Source organism: Plectropomus leopardus, chromosome 11 (assembly GCF_026936395.1).
Source record: "Plectropomus leopardus strain MGB_pleo_1.0 chromosome 11, ASM2693639v1, whole genome shotgun sequence".
Taxonomy (NCBI): Eukaryota; Metazoa; Chordata; class Actinopteri; order Perciformes; family Serranidae; genus Plectropomus; species Plectropomus leopardus.
Window position 1 is genome coordinate 31,096,035 of NC_142186.1, and position 17,795 is coordinate 31,113,829.

General features: G+C 37.8%; 1 protein-coding gene across 2 annotated transcripts in view; it reads right to left on the reverse strand.

Moving 5' to 3' along the window:
• Window positions 1-17,795, reverse strand: part of paqr6 (progestin and adipoQ receptor family member VI) — a 31,040-nt gene that overhangs the window by 8,093 nt on the left and 5,152 nt on the right. For both annotated transcript variants that reach the window (XM_088084614.1, XM_042489215.2), the window contains exons 2-4: window positions 6,439-6,710; window positions 5,146-5,273; window positions 3,001-3,206 (exon numbers count right to left, since the gene is read on the reverse strand). In XM_088084614.1, coding sequence (XP_087940740.1) covers window positions 3,001-3,206; window positions 5,146-5,273; window positions 6,439-6,710 — 606 coding nt within the window. The remainder of the gene's footprint in view (window positions 1-3,000; window positions 3,207-5,145; window positions 5,274-6,438; window positions 6,711-17,795) is intronic.

Here is a 17,795-nt window from a genome sequence, read left to right on the forward strand (position 1 = left end):
ACGTTTTTTTCTTGAGTTTCATATGACAAAGACAGTCCTCGAGCAAACCACTACCTTGTTTTAAGAAGTTTGGCATATCAATTGTATGTTTTCAATATGTAGCAAAATGAATAAAATTTAAACCAGGATGGTTTCCTTTTTCAGGAGTCCTTTGCACGGAAAGCAGGACAATTATGTTAAACAAGTAAACACAGAGTAAAGACTCGATGATCAGAGGGGAAAAACACTATATCACATATAAACTAAATGATGAAAAAGCACAACAATGTTCTAATCTAATCTAAAAATTACCAAAATTAAAAGGAATGCATCAAAATATTTACATTTTTGCATTTGAGTATGTCTGCTACAGTGATTTCTAATATAACCACTAGGAGTCGCCAGAGTGGAAAAATTTCAAATCCTTCACATTATGGCATCTCAATTTCTTTGTGTTTGAAATGGTTTAACATGACGGGTGTCTGCAAATTCAGTTTGTTTTGAATACCAAGCGAAGATCTGCCCACCTGAAAGATCTGACTGAACTGGAAGACGTCATCTTCTTCCCTGCAGAGCGTCTCCTGTACTGTCTTTACTGTAAAGTTTATCCTACAAGTTTTATTCCTCTGCACTGAGAAAACCCTCCTGTGGATTTTATCTCTGAAATGGACTTTTGAACATTTTAAATCAGGCAAATCTTAGGCCCTAAGAAGCTTTGTGGTAGAATAAAGGGGATCCATTATGCTCATTTTTAGGTTAATGCTTGTATTTTGAGTTTATTCAAAATGTTTACATGCTTCAATGTTAAAAAACTTTTTATTTTCCACATAATATCTGTGCTAAAACACCTTTATTCATCTGCTGTCTGAGACACTTGTTTTAAGCCCCCCTAACTGATCAGCGTTTCCCGATCTTCCTTATCTTGGTGTCTCTGCGGTGTCACTAAAGCCAGGAACTGACTCTAACTGATTAAAGCTGAACTTTCTTTTGTTGAAATTATTTTTTCTCAAGCATTATCATGTGGCTGAATGTACTTTCAGCATTGTAATTTCAACAGAGGAATGACTAACAGAGAATAGTTGCACTTTTTATCATGAAAAATCACAAATAAAAGCCTCTAAACAGCACTGAGCATGTTCCAGCAGCAATGTGTAATGAAATCGGGGAGAAATGTACAACATCAGGTACTAAAATTACATGTTCCACTGTTGAAGCATGCAGCTACATGTAGCTGTGCAGGCTACGCAACGTAAACACTTGCAGTAGCGCCTAAAGCGGATGACAATATACAGAAATACTTCACGATGTCGATGTAATCTTGTAGCCAAAGTAGAAAAAAACAGTTGGAAGCAGAGTATTCAGAACATCTGAAGCCATTTTTTTTGCACACAGAGGCTACTTCTACCTACATTTACAAGTTTACATTTAATACTAATATTCATACACATACTATATACATAGTATATGACAGTATATGACAAAAAATAAAGAAAAGCATGTTAGGTCCCCTCTAAGTATCAATCTGCAGGGGACCACACCATTTATAAAGAGAACTGAAGAGGCCCTCAGTTAATGTTTGACTGCTGGTCTGTAGGTGGGATCCTATATATGCTGCTGAGATGAGAAACACACCCACAAAGACAAACTCACAACTGTATAATCTGAACTGTACACACTGACTATATATGCAGCTAAAACACATAAGTCTGTACAGGTCTATAGGTTGAGCGCTGACAAAATAAATCTGTCTAGCATGTATGTACTCGCCTGCAAACAGGCAGATAGGAACAACTGGTGCTGCAGGAAAAGTTTTCAGATGAACACTTGGCACAAGGTAGATTCATTTGTTGAAATTCCACTTTAAACGCTGACACAGAAACAGGGAAATATTACTCATAGGAGAAAAGGTTGTGGGGCCAAACACGCGCCGCTGAAGCTGCAGATCCGCCATGCAGAGGCAGAAAGGAGAAAGATACTTTTACATGCATAGATCACATCCAGCTGGCACAGTTATGTTAAAAGACAAAAAGAGGCAACAGTACTCTGAATACTCTGCTCTGTCATTTGCGAAACGAGAAAAAATAAAATTTAGAGTGTTTGCACTTCAAAAGAATTTTTTTATATTCTGATTTTCACTTAGGTTTTTGTGCTATTAAGTTATTTTCTATTATACCCTAAACCAGGGGTCAGCAACCTTTATAACCTTTATTGACCAAAAATAATTCCAAAAAACTGTCTGGGGCCACAAAACATATTTGAGCCTTGTAGTTAACATAACACTGCCTATTAAGTCTAAATAAGTCTATCAATATTATTTGTCTAAATAAGTATTTATTAATATGTTTTACAACAATGTGGCTACTCTACAGCGGGCTATTCATGATTATTTGGTACTTCAACTTTCTGGAATTTGCAGTCAACACAAACAAATCTTTTTACAAACTGTTAAATTCTCGATTTTTCTGTGAGACTTTTGGATTTGTAGTACATAACAAGCCTAGTAAGAGAAACTCGACACAAGTCACCGTCATTGAGGTTTGGCAAAATTTAGAAGAAATGGCGCCAGGCCATAGATGTATGACACAAATTTTAGTTAAGTTTAATTTTATTATTCGGTGGGTTTTCTAAAAGTGGAAAATGTAAGCATTTATTTGGACTTAGAACAGAAAACATAAATAAAATATAAAATAAAATTAAAATGGGAAAAAAATCATTTCCATGATTTCTTTTATTTCTTTTCTTTTTTTTTTTGAGTGTCAAAATCACTGGGGGCCACTAAAGAGGGGCTAGAGTGCCGCATGTGGCTCCTGAGCCACAGGTCGCCCACCCTTGCCCTAAACAAACTTATTTTTAATAATCACAAAGTAGCATGAAGCAGTTGTATTAAACTTGGTGTTCAACTTAACAACAGAGCGCTCAGACAATCATTCCTCTCATCACTTCTCTGAGTTCTGCAGAAACACAAATATTTGCACCAAACGTTGAATTTTTAGGATTCGACCATTTCGTCTGAAGTCTTACCCAGACTGTAGAGGCTGAGCGCTCCGTAGTCAAAGAAGTAGCAGATGTGGCGAGACTCAGGCGACATGGTGCTGAAGGTGTGTGCGCAGCTGGAGGTGAAGGGGTAGATGCAGATGAGCAGCATATACACCAGCAGGGGCCAGGTGTAGCTGTCCGTCAGGAAGTTCATCGTGGAGCAGAGGACACAGAAACGCCACAGAAAGTACCTGCAAAACACCATTTTGTCTCATTTTTAAAACTCAGTCTGACTTCTACAATCTCACACTTTCCAAGGCTGTTTCTCTTATTTATTTGGATTCAGGCTTATCATATTTTTGGGGATGCTGCCTCAATTTTTTTTGCCCCACCTTTCAAAAAAATCTTTATCATACCATTTATCCACATGCTTATTTTCTCTACAGCACTATAAAGAATTAACTGTAATACTTTTCCTAATCTGTAAATTCTTACAAATTCTGATGTTTTAACAGCTGGAAAAATTAACACGTGCGTTCACTTTGCTGCAAGATTTAGTCTTGAGTACTCTGGTCCCAGTCACAACCTCGTTTTAGATTTTTAAAAAATAATTTTGAAAATTTGTGCGTATGTGAACATTCTGCATTTTTACTGTATATTATTGCAGATTTTTAAAAAGCTGATTTAAATAAAAAATAAAAAATAAATTTAAGAAAAACCACTGGTGATGTTATTTGGCCTCATGTAGGTAGTAATTTACGAACAAAATTCTCCTTTTATTTTTTGTTCACATCCTGATTTGTTAGTATGCATTGAGTTCTGCAATTTGCGGAAGTATATCCATAGCAGCTGCTGTTTTAAATCAACTCATCCTTAAACTTTGTTTAAAAAATGCCTAATAAATCTACCTTCTACCATAGTTTTCATTTTGCTCTTCTCTTAGGTCATTTATTTTTTATGAGTGTTTGAGATTACACAGAGATAAGAGAAAAACATCTTCTTTTTGCAGTCTACAAATTGTTTGTCCAATGCAAGGAAACACAAATTTAACATTTAAGGAACATTAGAATAAAGCAAGTTTGTTATGTAATTCAATTTTAGATTTTTACATATGTAAGAGTAATTATCATGACTGAATCATTAATTTTAATGGGCTATTAAAAACTATCAGTCCATTGATCCTTATTAAGACTATAAAGACTCTGGGATGATCTGGTGTGTGTTCAGCCTCTAAATGTCTTACTGCTCTTAGATGCTTTGGTCATTCAGGCCTTATGTAGAAAATATGATTTTAGAGATTGCACAGATCTCTTCAAAGAGACAGATGAATGGATGAGCCAATTCAGACTGCCAAGAGCACAGCTTTTAGATTTGTGCAATACTCTGGAGCCTCCACACCTGCATCTCTCCAGCTCTTGAGCATGTGCCAGAGTGCTTGAGCACCTGCCCTTCAGTAGTGTTTAGAGGGTGCAACCTACGCTAACAACAAACTATCAGGCATGCTCTTCAAATTTATGATCAGGTCAGAGGAGCGTTTGGTGCATCCGGAGTTAACTTTTCTTATTCTTATTTTTCTCTTAGGAGAAAACTAATAGAAAATATGTGAGAAACTTAAAAGAATGTTACATGAGGTCCACTGTCTTATTTTGGTTACAATTTAAGGAGGACTTACAGTGTTCGCACCAAAAAAAGTTTCTGTATATCAATCTGTGGAGTTAACAGTTTTAATGTGGAGCGAAAACAATGTCCAACCATAAATCAGTTTAAAACAATGAATAAAAACATGATTTTCATGAGTTGCAGGGATGAAGTTTGACAATCACAAGCTGTATATTCCTTTTTTTCATAATTTATCTTCCTCCTTTTTCTGTAAATAATAATGTGAAATTATAGATATTTGATTTTGAGTATGTGGGTGTATGCATATAATGTTTAATTATAGTATAGGTTTAAATTGATAAGGAAGCTGGTTAATTAAAATTCGATGACTTTTAGGTAAGCGATGGGATTAAGTAAGTTTTTTGTGTTTTTCATTGTCTGTACATATTACATTTCGTCTGTCTGCTTGTTTGTATAATCATTTCTCTCTCTCTTTTTTTTTTTTACATGTTTGAAATAAATCAAAATCAAATAAAACTAAAAATAGACACAACCAATGAACATGTGACCAAAAAAAAATGTTGCACACACCATGTTGGCAGGAAGTGTGTCCAGATGTTGATGGTCTCGTTGTTCATCTGGAAGCTGCTGAGGACACAGTCCAGCGCTGAGCTCCGCGGGTGACGGTATCCAGAGATGATGCTGTCCTCCCTGAACACCTGAGGACCACACACACGGTAATTAATGTGGGCAATTAATGCGGGGGAGTAATTACGCTGTACAAACGTCTGCTGATCCCTGTGAGGAAAATATCGCCGCTCGCTGGATCTCTCCCTCGGAATTTACAACCTTGCACTCGTGCTGCAGCCTAAAACTATTTGTCTCGTGTGCTTCAGTGCAGTGCTTCCCAGCACTTTTGGCTTGTGACCATTTAATATGAAGGAATGTCTACTTCCATCACAAGTTTCACCATTTATAAAACCTTTAAAAAAAACACATTTTCTAGGGAGAATTTCTGGTTGGATGCACTATGAAGGAAGATAAACAAAGATGACAACAATGTAAATATTTTCCCTCGTAGGAGATCTGATATCAACTTGCCAATTCGAGAAGTCTGCAGCAGAACATTTCAGTAACTGAAAGAAACAGAAATGTTGTTCAACACATAAAGATACTTCAACATATACTGGACGTCAAATATCCACAGCTATGGCCTTTTAGGTATCTTTATAAATATTTACAATCCTACTTTATTACTGACTGATACATCAAATATGTCATTCAGCCTAAACCGACTTAAGCTTCTATCTTATTTCCATTGATGGTACTGGTTGGTGCAGTTGGTCTCACCAGGGAAAAATCCCTCGCACGTGATTTGTTTTAAATAGTTTAGTTTGGAAAAAACTGACAAAGATCATAAACAGAACCAAGCAGACAGAGACAAACAGCTTCCTTATCTACAGAAACTCAAACATTTAAACTCTACAAACACAAAATCAAGGGTGTATTTTAGTGCTTAACACTGAGACTGTCACTTGGAAGCTGTGATGTAAAACCACTGCAACAATGACTGCTTATTACATAAGGTAAGGTCACTACTGCTATGCATTTGGAGTTTGGCTTTTAGCTGTTTGTTTTCAGTGTATAAATACTCAGAGGTAAGTATTCACAGTGTGGTGAAGATAATTGTAGATACATAGTGGTACATAACCACTAATGACAACAAGCTTTACTGAAATACTACTATTGTTTTAACCACTGACATATTCCAACATAGTCTAGTTTCTTTGGGGTATTTAATGTTAAAAAGTATTTCATATTGGGCTCTCTGAAGCCGTGTAAAGATCTACTGGACTTGTAGAGAAGACCTCGTTCTGTCCTTACTTTGGGGACCTGGTGGATGTCGAAGAGCTGGGGAAGCTTGATGCTGAGCATGTCTGTGGGCAGTCTGATGGCACCCCTCCCTCTCTGACAAACCTCCCAGAGCCTGGCGCGTCCCCCTCGACAGAGAACAACCCAGACGGGGTAGTCAAATTCCGGGATCCGGGCGCCTTGTCCTGGACCGTCTGGCTCCCATCGTAAGCAGCGTCCCCAGCCCTGGCTCCACCCGCCTCCGACGCCACTACCGACCCTGATCCCCCGCCACACTGGAAACACTGCAGACACACAGAAACAAACACACACACACAATGAGACACCGACAGAACAGGAATGTCTTCATTAGAGATTTACTGCAGCCTCACGTCACCAGCTGGTCTCTGAGGCCTTCTGACCAGGTTTTGTTGGTTGTTTCCCGCTCAAAGTTTTTAACTTAAGAAGGAAACTGTGCTTTTGGGGTTCAGGCTCATAAAAATGTTGAAGCTTTATCAGAATTGCTGCTATTGTCATGGTGTGTGAAATAACCGAAATTAGTGGTGTTACCCTTTCCATTGGACTGTTGCAGGGGTGTAAAAATGATCAATTACATAATTAAAAGTTGCAATTGGACAATGTAAAAAAGCTCCATTACAAGTAAAAACCTTGCATTCAAAATCCTTTTTTAAAACAGTGTGTGAGATTTTGGGGGATTCAGTTAAATCTAGTGGTGAGGATTGCTAACTGCAACCAGCTGAAACTTCTCCCCGTTAAAATTCCTTCAGTGTTCAGGAGTTTTTACCGGGAAGCAGAATTATCTGCAGAGGTTTCTTTCTCTCTAAAGCAAACAGACCAGGTGAATAAAGCCGTAAAAGACACAGAAAAAAAGAAGTTTTACTTTACAAATTAGTGTTTCGCCAACGCTGTTCAGCACATCAGAAATGGGCGACCACCACATGCTAATGTGTGCTCACCTTTTTTCTCTGATAACGTATCCAGTTGTTTAGGAGGTTTTTACTGGGCACTGAATTATCTGCAGAGGTCTGAAAAGGACCAGGTGATTTAAAATGGTGAAAACGCTGAATAAAGCAGATTCAAGAAAAAAAATCTTTGTTTTATGATGCTTTTGTCACACTGGGGTTGCTAACTACAGTGGCTGATGCGAATGTGAGAATCAGTGTTTGGTTTGTCTATTCTGGGCTGCTGTAGAAACATAGCAGTGCTGGGGCGCCTAGTCAGTCACCTGACAGCGCTGGCGTCCCATGTACAAAGGCTATATCCTTGCTGCAGCGGTGGCGGGTTCGATTCCAGCCTCATCTTTTTGCTGCATGTCATCCCCCCTCTCTCCCCCTTTCACGCTATAACTGTCCTGTTGAATAACGGCAAAAAGCCTACAGAAAATGTCTTAAAAAATAAATAAATTGGCAGTGCAACATAGTGATCTTTGTAGAGGATTACCTATGTAGATAAAGAAAAAAATATATATATTATATATATAAATATATATTCTTATATATCCCTGTAAATCCTACACACTGGACCTTTAAGTACACATATACACGCACAACATATTGGATAACTGAACATAGTGTTTTAAGTTCGTATTAATGATGTTCACCGAGCAAACGTTATATCAGCATTAAAGTTTTTATGACAGAGTCCTCTTGAGAGTGTCGTTTTTGTTGACTGGAGCCGACTCAGAGAACAATCTCTTATTGTGGCTGCTCTTGAGACATACCCAGACATAAATTTGAAGAATGCCTGGCATTGTTACACTGCAGTGGCCTGTGACTGAAGGCAAGCATGTAATAACAACATGTTTGTGAGGAGAGAGCATATTAGACGGTACATTCCTTCTCCGTCACCAGAAAGGTAACGTCATCTGATAACGGTGACTTACACCACAACATGTTTTTAACTTTACAGTTTGTACCTTGACAATATCTGGCTGTCAAAGACATTAAACAATGACTTAACATCACAAACTCTTCAGCATGTACCGAACAGCTTTTTGTTTAACTACTTACGGAGATACTATGCAGTATTTTCCTGAAAACATGTACAGACTCATACAGAAGTGATCCCCAATCATCAATTAAAACCCACTCAAAGTGTGTGGCGGTGTATTGGTGCCTTTTTTTTCTTACTATAAATAGTAAAAAAAAAATATGTTGAGAAAGTAAATGGCTTTTACTTTCTCTTTGGCTGGTGAGTGTTTACAAATACTAACCTACAACCCTACATAGTATACCTTTAAAATATTTATTGATAAATCTATCTATATTTTGCAGTTTTAAATACATTTTTGAATACCTTTCAAATTATTTCACAAACAGTGAATAATAATTCACTGTGAGATTAAGCTTTTATTATAGACTGTAAAATGTCCCACTCAGCATATATTTTGTTCACACATCTTCAAAAACGTCCATTATGTTATGAGTTTATATGAAAAGTAAATACTGTATTATATTATACAAACCTCTTAAATACTGATAGGATTAGCCAAAAATCTCCAGTATGGGTCTGGCTCAAATGAGCATTAAAAATAAATATAAACCACTGATAAATTAAACTAAAATAATCTAATATACTTACAAAACCCCTTACGTCTTTCCTCCCAAAACAGTCCGTAAGGTCAAGTGCCACACACTGCCTTAATGCCATTAACACACCCTGACTGTATGTATAAACTGCACTGTAGGGACCTTCTTGTTTTGCTGTAATGATACAGTTGTACTCTTACAGAAACTATGCCAAGTAAACTCAGTATGATTCCTGTTATATACATACTGGAAACTACTGGTGGTAGTGCAATCTCAGATTTGAGGAGACATGAAACAGTCATTATGGCCATCTTAAAATTAAGTGAATTCCTCGAACTGAAAGACAGAAATGTAACACACTATAACCCTTGCAGCGTTATTAACCTGCCCATGCACATCAGAGTTTGGGTATTTTCCCCCAGACCTGACAGGCAACTCTCCTGTCAGGTCTCTTGCAGTGTAGGAGCAACAAGAGGAGGCTGCCACTTACTGCAACCCAGCTGCAGGCGCCGGCCTGTTAACTGTGACAAAGTGAGCTTTGTGGAGGCTAAAGCCTTGAGAGTACAGGGGCCATGCTGCACGCTGCACTGGATGGAAATGAGGCTGCTCACACACACACACACACACACACACACACACACACACACACACACACACACACACACACACACAGTATCCTACCACGGAGAACATGCACAAATACTCTGAGCACTCACATGCGTGCAAACTGGTACAAATCCTGCATTCATCACGGCTGGATAACAACAGAACACACACAAGACCACAGCTTGTGATGATGACAATAGCTTTGAAAAGTCACTGGGTTCACTGTGTGAAAAAAAAGCTAATTTGAATTCAGATCATTAGCATCGTGTAGTGCCCTTGATTTGAATAGCGATGATTTGGGTGTGTATTAGTTTTACAGACTTGATGATGGTTTTGAATGTTATGTCCATGCATGCAAAATCTATATACAGTAGATAACAGTCTGTGAGAGATGAAAAATGAGAGAGGGGACTTTTTGAAGCCAAATGCAGCCTTCAAAGACCAAACAACTCAAGAGTGTAATGCCATTCATTTTGGACAGTTGGGGCTGCATGTATAAACAATGTGTATGCACAAAAACCATGCATATGCCTCTTCCCATGCATGAACTAGTATTTATAAAGGAAGATGCAATATGAGAATGTGGACACCTCACACAAACTCTCAACCAACCGTGCACATGGTTTTAACCCTCTGAAACCTGAGCAAATCGGCTTGATCTCTTCCAAAAACATGGGAGAAGGTGAAGCTCAACTTATCAAGAAATGACCCAAAAAATTAACAAAAAATAAGTAAAAAGTTACAAGAAAATAAGCAAAAATTAGCAAAAAAAAAAGAAAGTAAAAAACAAAAAGAGGCAAGGAAATGGCCTGAAACTTAAAAATATTATATATTCTGAAACATTTTGAATACAAAAATGTAATAACAACAAATATAGTGGGGTTTTTTTGATAATTTTCTAATATTTTTACCCTCTTTCTCTTGCTCTCACCTATTTTAAACATTAATCTTCAGGTTGTGTTCTTGTCACCTTTATACTGCTTTCTTGCAGTTTGCTCATTGTCTTTATTTCTCCTTTTTACCAAAGAGACTTAAACCTATTTGTGCTCAGGTTTCAAAGGCAATGTACTTGTGAAAGGCCTGAATGCAGCACAAGAAAAACTGATGTCAATCCTGGTTTCGAAGAGTTAACTGAAATAGCTAGAGGTGATTTGATAAGGACCAGAAATGTTCCAACACTAGTAGCAAACTGCTGTTGTACACACAGAGAAATGGGATGAAAAAAAATGCATATACACATCATTTCTGTCCTTGTGTGCACACACACCCTTTCAGTCCTGAATAAACAACGAGTTTTATGCATCTGATGCTTTAAGTTTAGGACCAGAGAAACTCTTGAGGACATGAACTCTCATCTGCAATGACCGAGGAGACGCTTACACTGTGGCTGCTCAGAACTTCAGTGACCAAGGAAGCATGTCAGTGTGTCCTGTCATGCTGTCTAACAAGTGTACAAATCATCTGAGTATGATTTACATTAACACTCCCAGGCACAAACATGGAAAGTGTTTATAGCAGAGCAGAAGTCAGCGAGGATGAAAATAGTGTGCTCAACTTTAAATGCAACATACAAGACGAAAACAGCACTTAAATCAGAGTTTCAGAGCTGAGGACCAGAGCAGAAACTTCAGCATGACACGTTAGGCCTCTAATAAACAACACAAAGTGATAAACGAGTGCATTTTTTCTACAGCAAATCTAAACCAGAGAGTGCAACTGAACGAGTGGAAAAACAGTCTGACAACTTAACCTGCATTATTACTCAACTCCCCATGATCTCAAGACTAAACACACAGCACATGAAGTAATAACACTGGACTTCTCAAAATCAGCTCCCACAGATTTACAAAATCTAGAGATTGTTACAGACAGTGTTGGCCTAAAGCATTACAAACACGGCCAAAAACAAACTCCTTCTCAGCCCACCCTGGAGATCATCCTGCACACTCCAAAGAATACCACAACATGATATAAAACACGTAGATTTGAGCTGACTGAGTTAGAAAAGACACGTTTAGTCTGCCCAACACAGACCTACAAGACAGGGTTAAAAATCTACTATTAGAATTTGCTCTCCCTTTGCAGGGCCTCTCTAATACTTGGACTGAACAAGGACTTTTTGTTTAACTGGTTTATTAAATCTTGCATGCATCCTCCAGCAAAAGATAACATCCACCTCTAGGAGCTGACTGTGGTTTCCTGCAGATTTGGGGAAAAGATAACTGGCTCCTCCTGTCCAGCACTACTTGGAAAGTCATGTCAAAGTGGATCTAAAAGGAGTTTTTGAGTGAGTCGTGTTTGCGGAAGTGATTTTTAACAACTGTCTGCTCTTGACATTCAGCTCATGATATAATCTGATGATGAAGAACCAAACCACAATGTGTTTTCATTCAACATGATTTCAGCTCTGTTTTGACACCAAACATCATTGACTTTTGAAATTATTCAGACCTGTCTACAATCATCGCGATAAGAAGCCAAAACTGAAATTGCTTATCACCTGATTATTTTCCTCTTCACACTTATTTTCTTACATAATTATTAAGTTTTACATGCAGTAAAAGTAAAAGTACTGAAATGGTGTCATATTATTTTTATTGTTGGGTCCAATTTATCAAAAAGGAAAGGATACATTTTTTTTAAGTTGCAGTTAACTGCTAACTCTCAGCAGGAACGCAAATGCATCTTTCCCAAACTATTCCTTTGAAGATGAAAGTCAGCATATCAACCACAGTCATTTTATTTTAGATCCAATGTGTTTATGTTGAATAAAAAGCACATTATTGTCTTAAAAGTACTCCACTGATTTAGCATCTATCTTCTTTAACAGCTGGACAGTTTCAAGAATAAGGATCAGAATCACTGCAGCAGAATCATCTCTATTTCATAAACACTTCTTTTTTTTGCATACGCAACTCAAAATGCAACACAACCACCAACAGCGCAGTCAGAGATTCAGGTTTAGCTTTAGTTAGTTTTAGCCCAAAAATGATCCTCACCTTACCCTAACCAAGTGCTTTTTGTGCCAAACTGTTACTGAACTGTTAGGTCCCTGACACACCAAGCCCGTGGTTGGTTTGTCACCCTAGTTTGTTGGCACTCGTCGGCCCTTGTCACTTATTTTTCAGCCATTTCAGTATGTTCAATCAGAGACAGCAGAGCCCGCCATTGAATGAAATCGCTCTGACTGGCAGTTCAGTTCCATGCACAAGAAGACAAAAGGAAATGATGAAAACAAAGACACAGACTACACCTGCATGCTGGTATGGAGTTATTTCCTCTCCTGCAGGGGCACAATATATGTGCTAGTTATTAGTTGGCTGCAGTTTGCAGTTTGTTCACATGCAACGTTTTGGCAGAAACAGTCAGCCTTTGTCGCCATCAGTTCTTTGATGCTGGTTTGGAGTGTCTGAGCATTTAAAAGTTTTACTCAAACACTGGGAAGACAAGTCTGATGACATGCAAGATTTTTTCTTCCACTGCTCATGAGATTTACAGCTACTTCGAAAACCAGTTACCACTACCAGAGTGCAACTGTTACCTGTAAGTCCTGAAGCAATTCTGAACTGACCCAAACTGCGCTTCCTTCCTTTTTCTTGTTCTTCTCGACATCTCAAATTCTTTCCCACTCTCTCGTGATGTCGCCACATGACCTTTCTCAATGGACGTCTTTATGTGCCACAGGCTGACAATAACGAGGCTATGTAACAGAGCATGTTGCCCACACAGATGGACACATGTGCCTTGTGCTGCATGTTCATTATTCTGCAGTGCAAGCTGTAAATCTGTCCTCCTGCAACATGTTCAGTCCAACAAAAAAAAAAAAACACTCAACCTTTGGGTTCACAAAATGTTAAAGCAATGTTTTTAAAAAAGAAAATATGTTTATTCAGTCCTATTACTTTTTCAATTTTGTGAATTTCTGGCATGTGGTGATTACAGTTAATAATATAAAATTACATCTGTGATTCACCGCAGTATTTTTCCTTTCGGCAACCACGCACAGATCATGCCTAAACGTGCTACAACCACCTGTTTGCTTTTGCAACTGGTAAAGAGAAAGGACTAAGAAAATAACCATTAAGAGAGCTAGTTTTTCAAGTTCCAAATCCAGAGAGAAATTTAGGACCTACATCACCTACATTGACGTTTAGATTTTAATGGATTGCTATCATTAACTGGTGAGGGCACGGTGATGACCTGTACATAAGCTACATTCACAGAAGCCTCACTCTCTGTTTAACAGCCTCGTCCTGCATTAGAAAAATACGCCGTCTTGGAAAAATTATTTCACTAGAAGTCAGTGAATGTCATCATGTATAAAAGTAGTAATCATATGAATGTATAATTCATCCATGGTCATGGTTTTGCATTTTCAGAGACGTCAGAGTCTGTCACTGTCTGCATGCAGGCGTGTAAGGAGGCTCCAGGGTGTCTGAAGGTTAAGATATTGTAAGATGAAGACCTTGTAGATATTCAGACTCCAACAGATTGGATCAAAGGCCTGTACTACGATGCCAGGTCAACATAACCCAGAGTATCTTTTGGTTGTCTGGCTTCACCAACCTCACAATCGGCGTCTGGGTAACCGTTATCACAAAGCTGGTTGTCTATTAGTTTGGTCAGTTCTGGGTTTTCTTATCCAGCCGCAAGCACTTTCATGTGAAAAAAGCGGGGATGTTAAGTAAGAGTAACATTATCAGAACCATGAATAAAGTATTTCTTATGACATGGAAAGAAACGGTGACACTAATTATCTGCGGTAATGTGATTTTTTTAATGGGACATCAAAAAGTCATAGCCATCAGAAACGTAAGCGACCTATAATGTTGCAACAGAATGAGAAAATGTAAAAACGCTACAAATAATTTCCGAATATTGAAATTAAAACGTAATTTAAGCATAGGTAGGCTATATATGAAATAAGCAGAGAGAGGGTTTTTTGGCTGTTTAGCTGGATAATGAAGAAATTCCTCCGAGAAGATCTCATAAAAATACTACAAGTGATGCCAGACAGTTTCTCTACTGAAGCAGTGAATGGAAGAGTAGCTTAGTTACTGACTGATCATGAGGTCTATCTGACTGGCATGTTGCATTTATAATAACGGGAGCCAATTAACTGTGTTGACTCTTTTTCTAAAAAGAAAAAAAAAAAGACTATTTCATTTTTATTTCCAGCTTCAATCACATGGTGTCTCATGTCGTTCTGTCTGAGCTGCGGTGATGAAGGCAGAGTGTAAAAACAACCACACTGTCATCTATCACTTCTGATCGGTTTTGCACGATTAAAGTGCAGCTGAAATCATCATCATGCATCTTTCCATTTGCAAGACACTCGGTTTAAAAACTGGAGTGGAAATAGAAAAGCTCTAACAATACAAGGATTCCTCTAGCCTATAAAGACATGTGCGCTTTTAATCTGTCTCTCAGGACTTTTGTCCATGTTGGGTACAAATGTTTATACATCATGCGCAGTTAAAACAACCACAGAGCTATTAGAACAATAAAAAAAGAAAGAAAGAAAGAAAGAAAGAAAGAAAGAAACCTCCTAAGTATGTTTGATTATTAAAAATACATAACACAGACAGAAAATCTTATAAAAAGTTCCTCATATATCTCTGATGCAATATTCAAAGGAAAATCTGCTCAAAAATCATCCAAATCACTGGTTTTACACTGTGGTTACTACACTCAGTATTTAGGTTAATTGTACTTGTGTCAGATGTTCTGTACTGTTATTGTTATGCAATGACGATAATATGAAATATCCATAACATATATAACATTATTAGGGGTCTTTCTCAGTTTGCTTAATGACAGAAAAGGGTTCTCTTTAGGACAAAGTTTGGGATCCACTGACTTAGACAATCTAAACGGACTCTCTGGTTTCATTTTGTCAAAAGTCAGTATTTTAGGAATAATTTCATTATCTATCATCAATTAATCTGCCATTATTTTCTCAAATAGTCAATTTATTCCCCACCCCAAAAAATGCCTATTTGGTCCAAAATTCAGAGGTATTCAGTTTTTTTTTTCCATGGAAGCAAATATTCATATTTAAGATGCTGTAAAAGCTGCACATTTGATTGAAATACTATCAAAGTCGAAATAAGGGGACGTGCAACATTAAAATCACAGGAGCTGGAATATTTTGAGAAAGGTTAAATGGTTGTTTCTTTCTCTTTTTGTTTTACTCACCCTTTTTCTATTGTGTTATGATTTAAAAATCCTAAAAAAGAACGGTGTCCGCATTAGTTTTGGAAATGCAATAGTTCTCTTCATACTGCATTTGTATATTTACCAAAAATTTCTATTTCTATACATATTTTCTAATGTTTTGTGCAAATTGACCGGCCACTCTCAATAAATTGCTTAAGGCTAAAGGTAAAATGTGTTCACTATTCTCAGAACAACAAATCATATTTGAGACATAAGGAAACCCTCTTTGGTATTGACCCCAACACAAATTACATCATTATCATTTTTATATTTTTCTCAGTGATAGCGAAATGCAAAAATTACCATTTCCATTAAAACTGACGCTCATAATGCAATCGATTCTCGGTACAAAAACATAAAATTGCAACTTGTGCAACCCAGATTTTGAACTAACAAATTAAGCTATTTTTAAAGATTTTCTAAAATTTTACAGACTAAATGATTAATTTCTCCTGAAAAAGTTAATCCCCGCATCTGCATCTTTCAGATCTCTTATGGCGCAAACGTTTGACTGCCCTCTGACCAAGTCTTTGAGGTTATTTTCTACACTTCGTGGGGTAACCCTGCACGCAGGAACATGTGCTAAACCTTGTCACGAGACGTGTTTTATAACTTCCCTGTTTTGGCTTTGAGTCTGAAGCTTTGAGTCCAGAGGTGTTCCTCCGTGGTCACCCCTTTCCTGGTATGTGTCTACATTTCACATGAAAGCACTGCTCGGGGTTACGTAACGCTGTGCGTTCTTAGATCACAGTAGATAACAGCAGGAACAAAGAGGTAACCGCTGCCTCCCCTACGCAGACAAAACTGTACATTTCTATTAAAGAATCTTAATCTTTTATTGTACTATTCAATCAGGTAGTTAATTCAAAATCTGGTGTCTTTTATGACGAGACCCATTTTTCAAAAGTGACAAATCCTCTGGGTAAACGATAAGCATGTGCCTATGACTTGCATGTGACTGCTGGTTTAATTATCTCAAATATGAAAAAGAACATGATGTTAAACAGAAACCAGTTACAAGCCACTGCTAAATATGAAGTCGTAAAATTAAGCATGGGAGAAAAACTCAGCTGGCTAGGTGTGCTGTGGAGACATGCGCACGTCCCCACCCCCATCTCCCCCTGCTTCATTCCTCTATACCTGCAACCATCAGCATGTCAACAACTTTATCCACGTCACATGAGAACTGCCCGTTTTCAAACTCAATTTTATGCTCCTTTTTACTAGTTGCAGTGAAAGAAAACAAGAACATTTTAAAGATTTTGCATCAAAGTGATACCCTACTTTCACCATTTAAAAGTTAATCTACAAAGTGTCACAAAATAGTGAAAATGTCGATCATAGTTTCCCAGTGTCCAAGGCGAAAAAACAAAATGCTTTGTTTTGTCGGACCAACAGTCAAAGACCCACAAAATATCCAGTTTACAACAATATAAAATACTAAAAATAAGTTTAAAAATTTATAGATGACCAAAAAGTTTAATTTCCATTTGCTTAAAAGGTCTGGTGTGCAGGATTCACTCGCATCCATGAAGTTGCAGAACTGAAATTTCTCCAAAAAGTGTAGGACAGTGACGACCCGCGGGCCAAATCTGGTCGGCAAACCATTTTCTAATTCACAATGAAAACAGAGTGATTCACCCTGGGAATTGTTTTTGTACTTTTAGGTATCAGAGTGCAGGAAAAAACATCACAACAGAGATTGTTTATCAAAAAAATGATCAGCGGAGGATCCCCCCTCACCACCGACAGAGGTCCTAGCTAAGACCCTAAAGCCCTAAAATCCTAGAAATGTCCTACAATCCTCGAAACTTATGAAAATCCTCGACACATGAATGCGCTGCTGCTACTGGCCCCTCTCCTCCTGCCATTTCTCATATGTGGCCCCTGAGCAAAGCAAGTAGAGTATCCCTGGTGCAGGAAAACTACTGTGACTGACACAAAAGATTAAGGCAGTATTACCAGTTTAGTGAACAAGAGAGACACAAAAAAGAGGTCTATTTTTTTAAAAAGCGA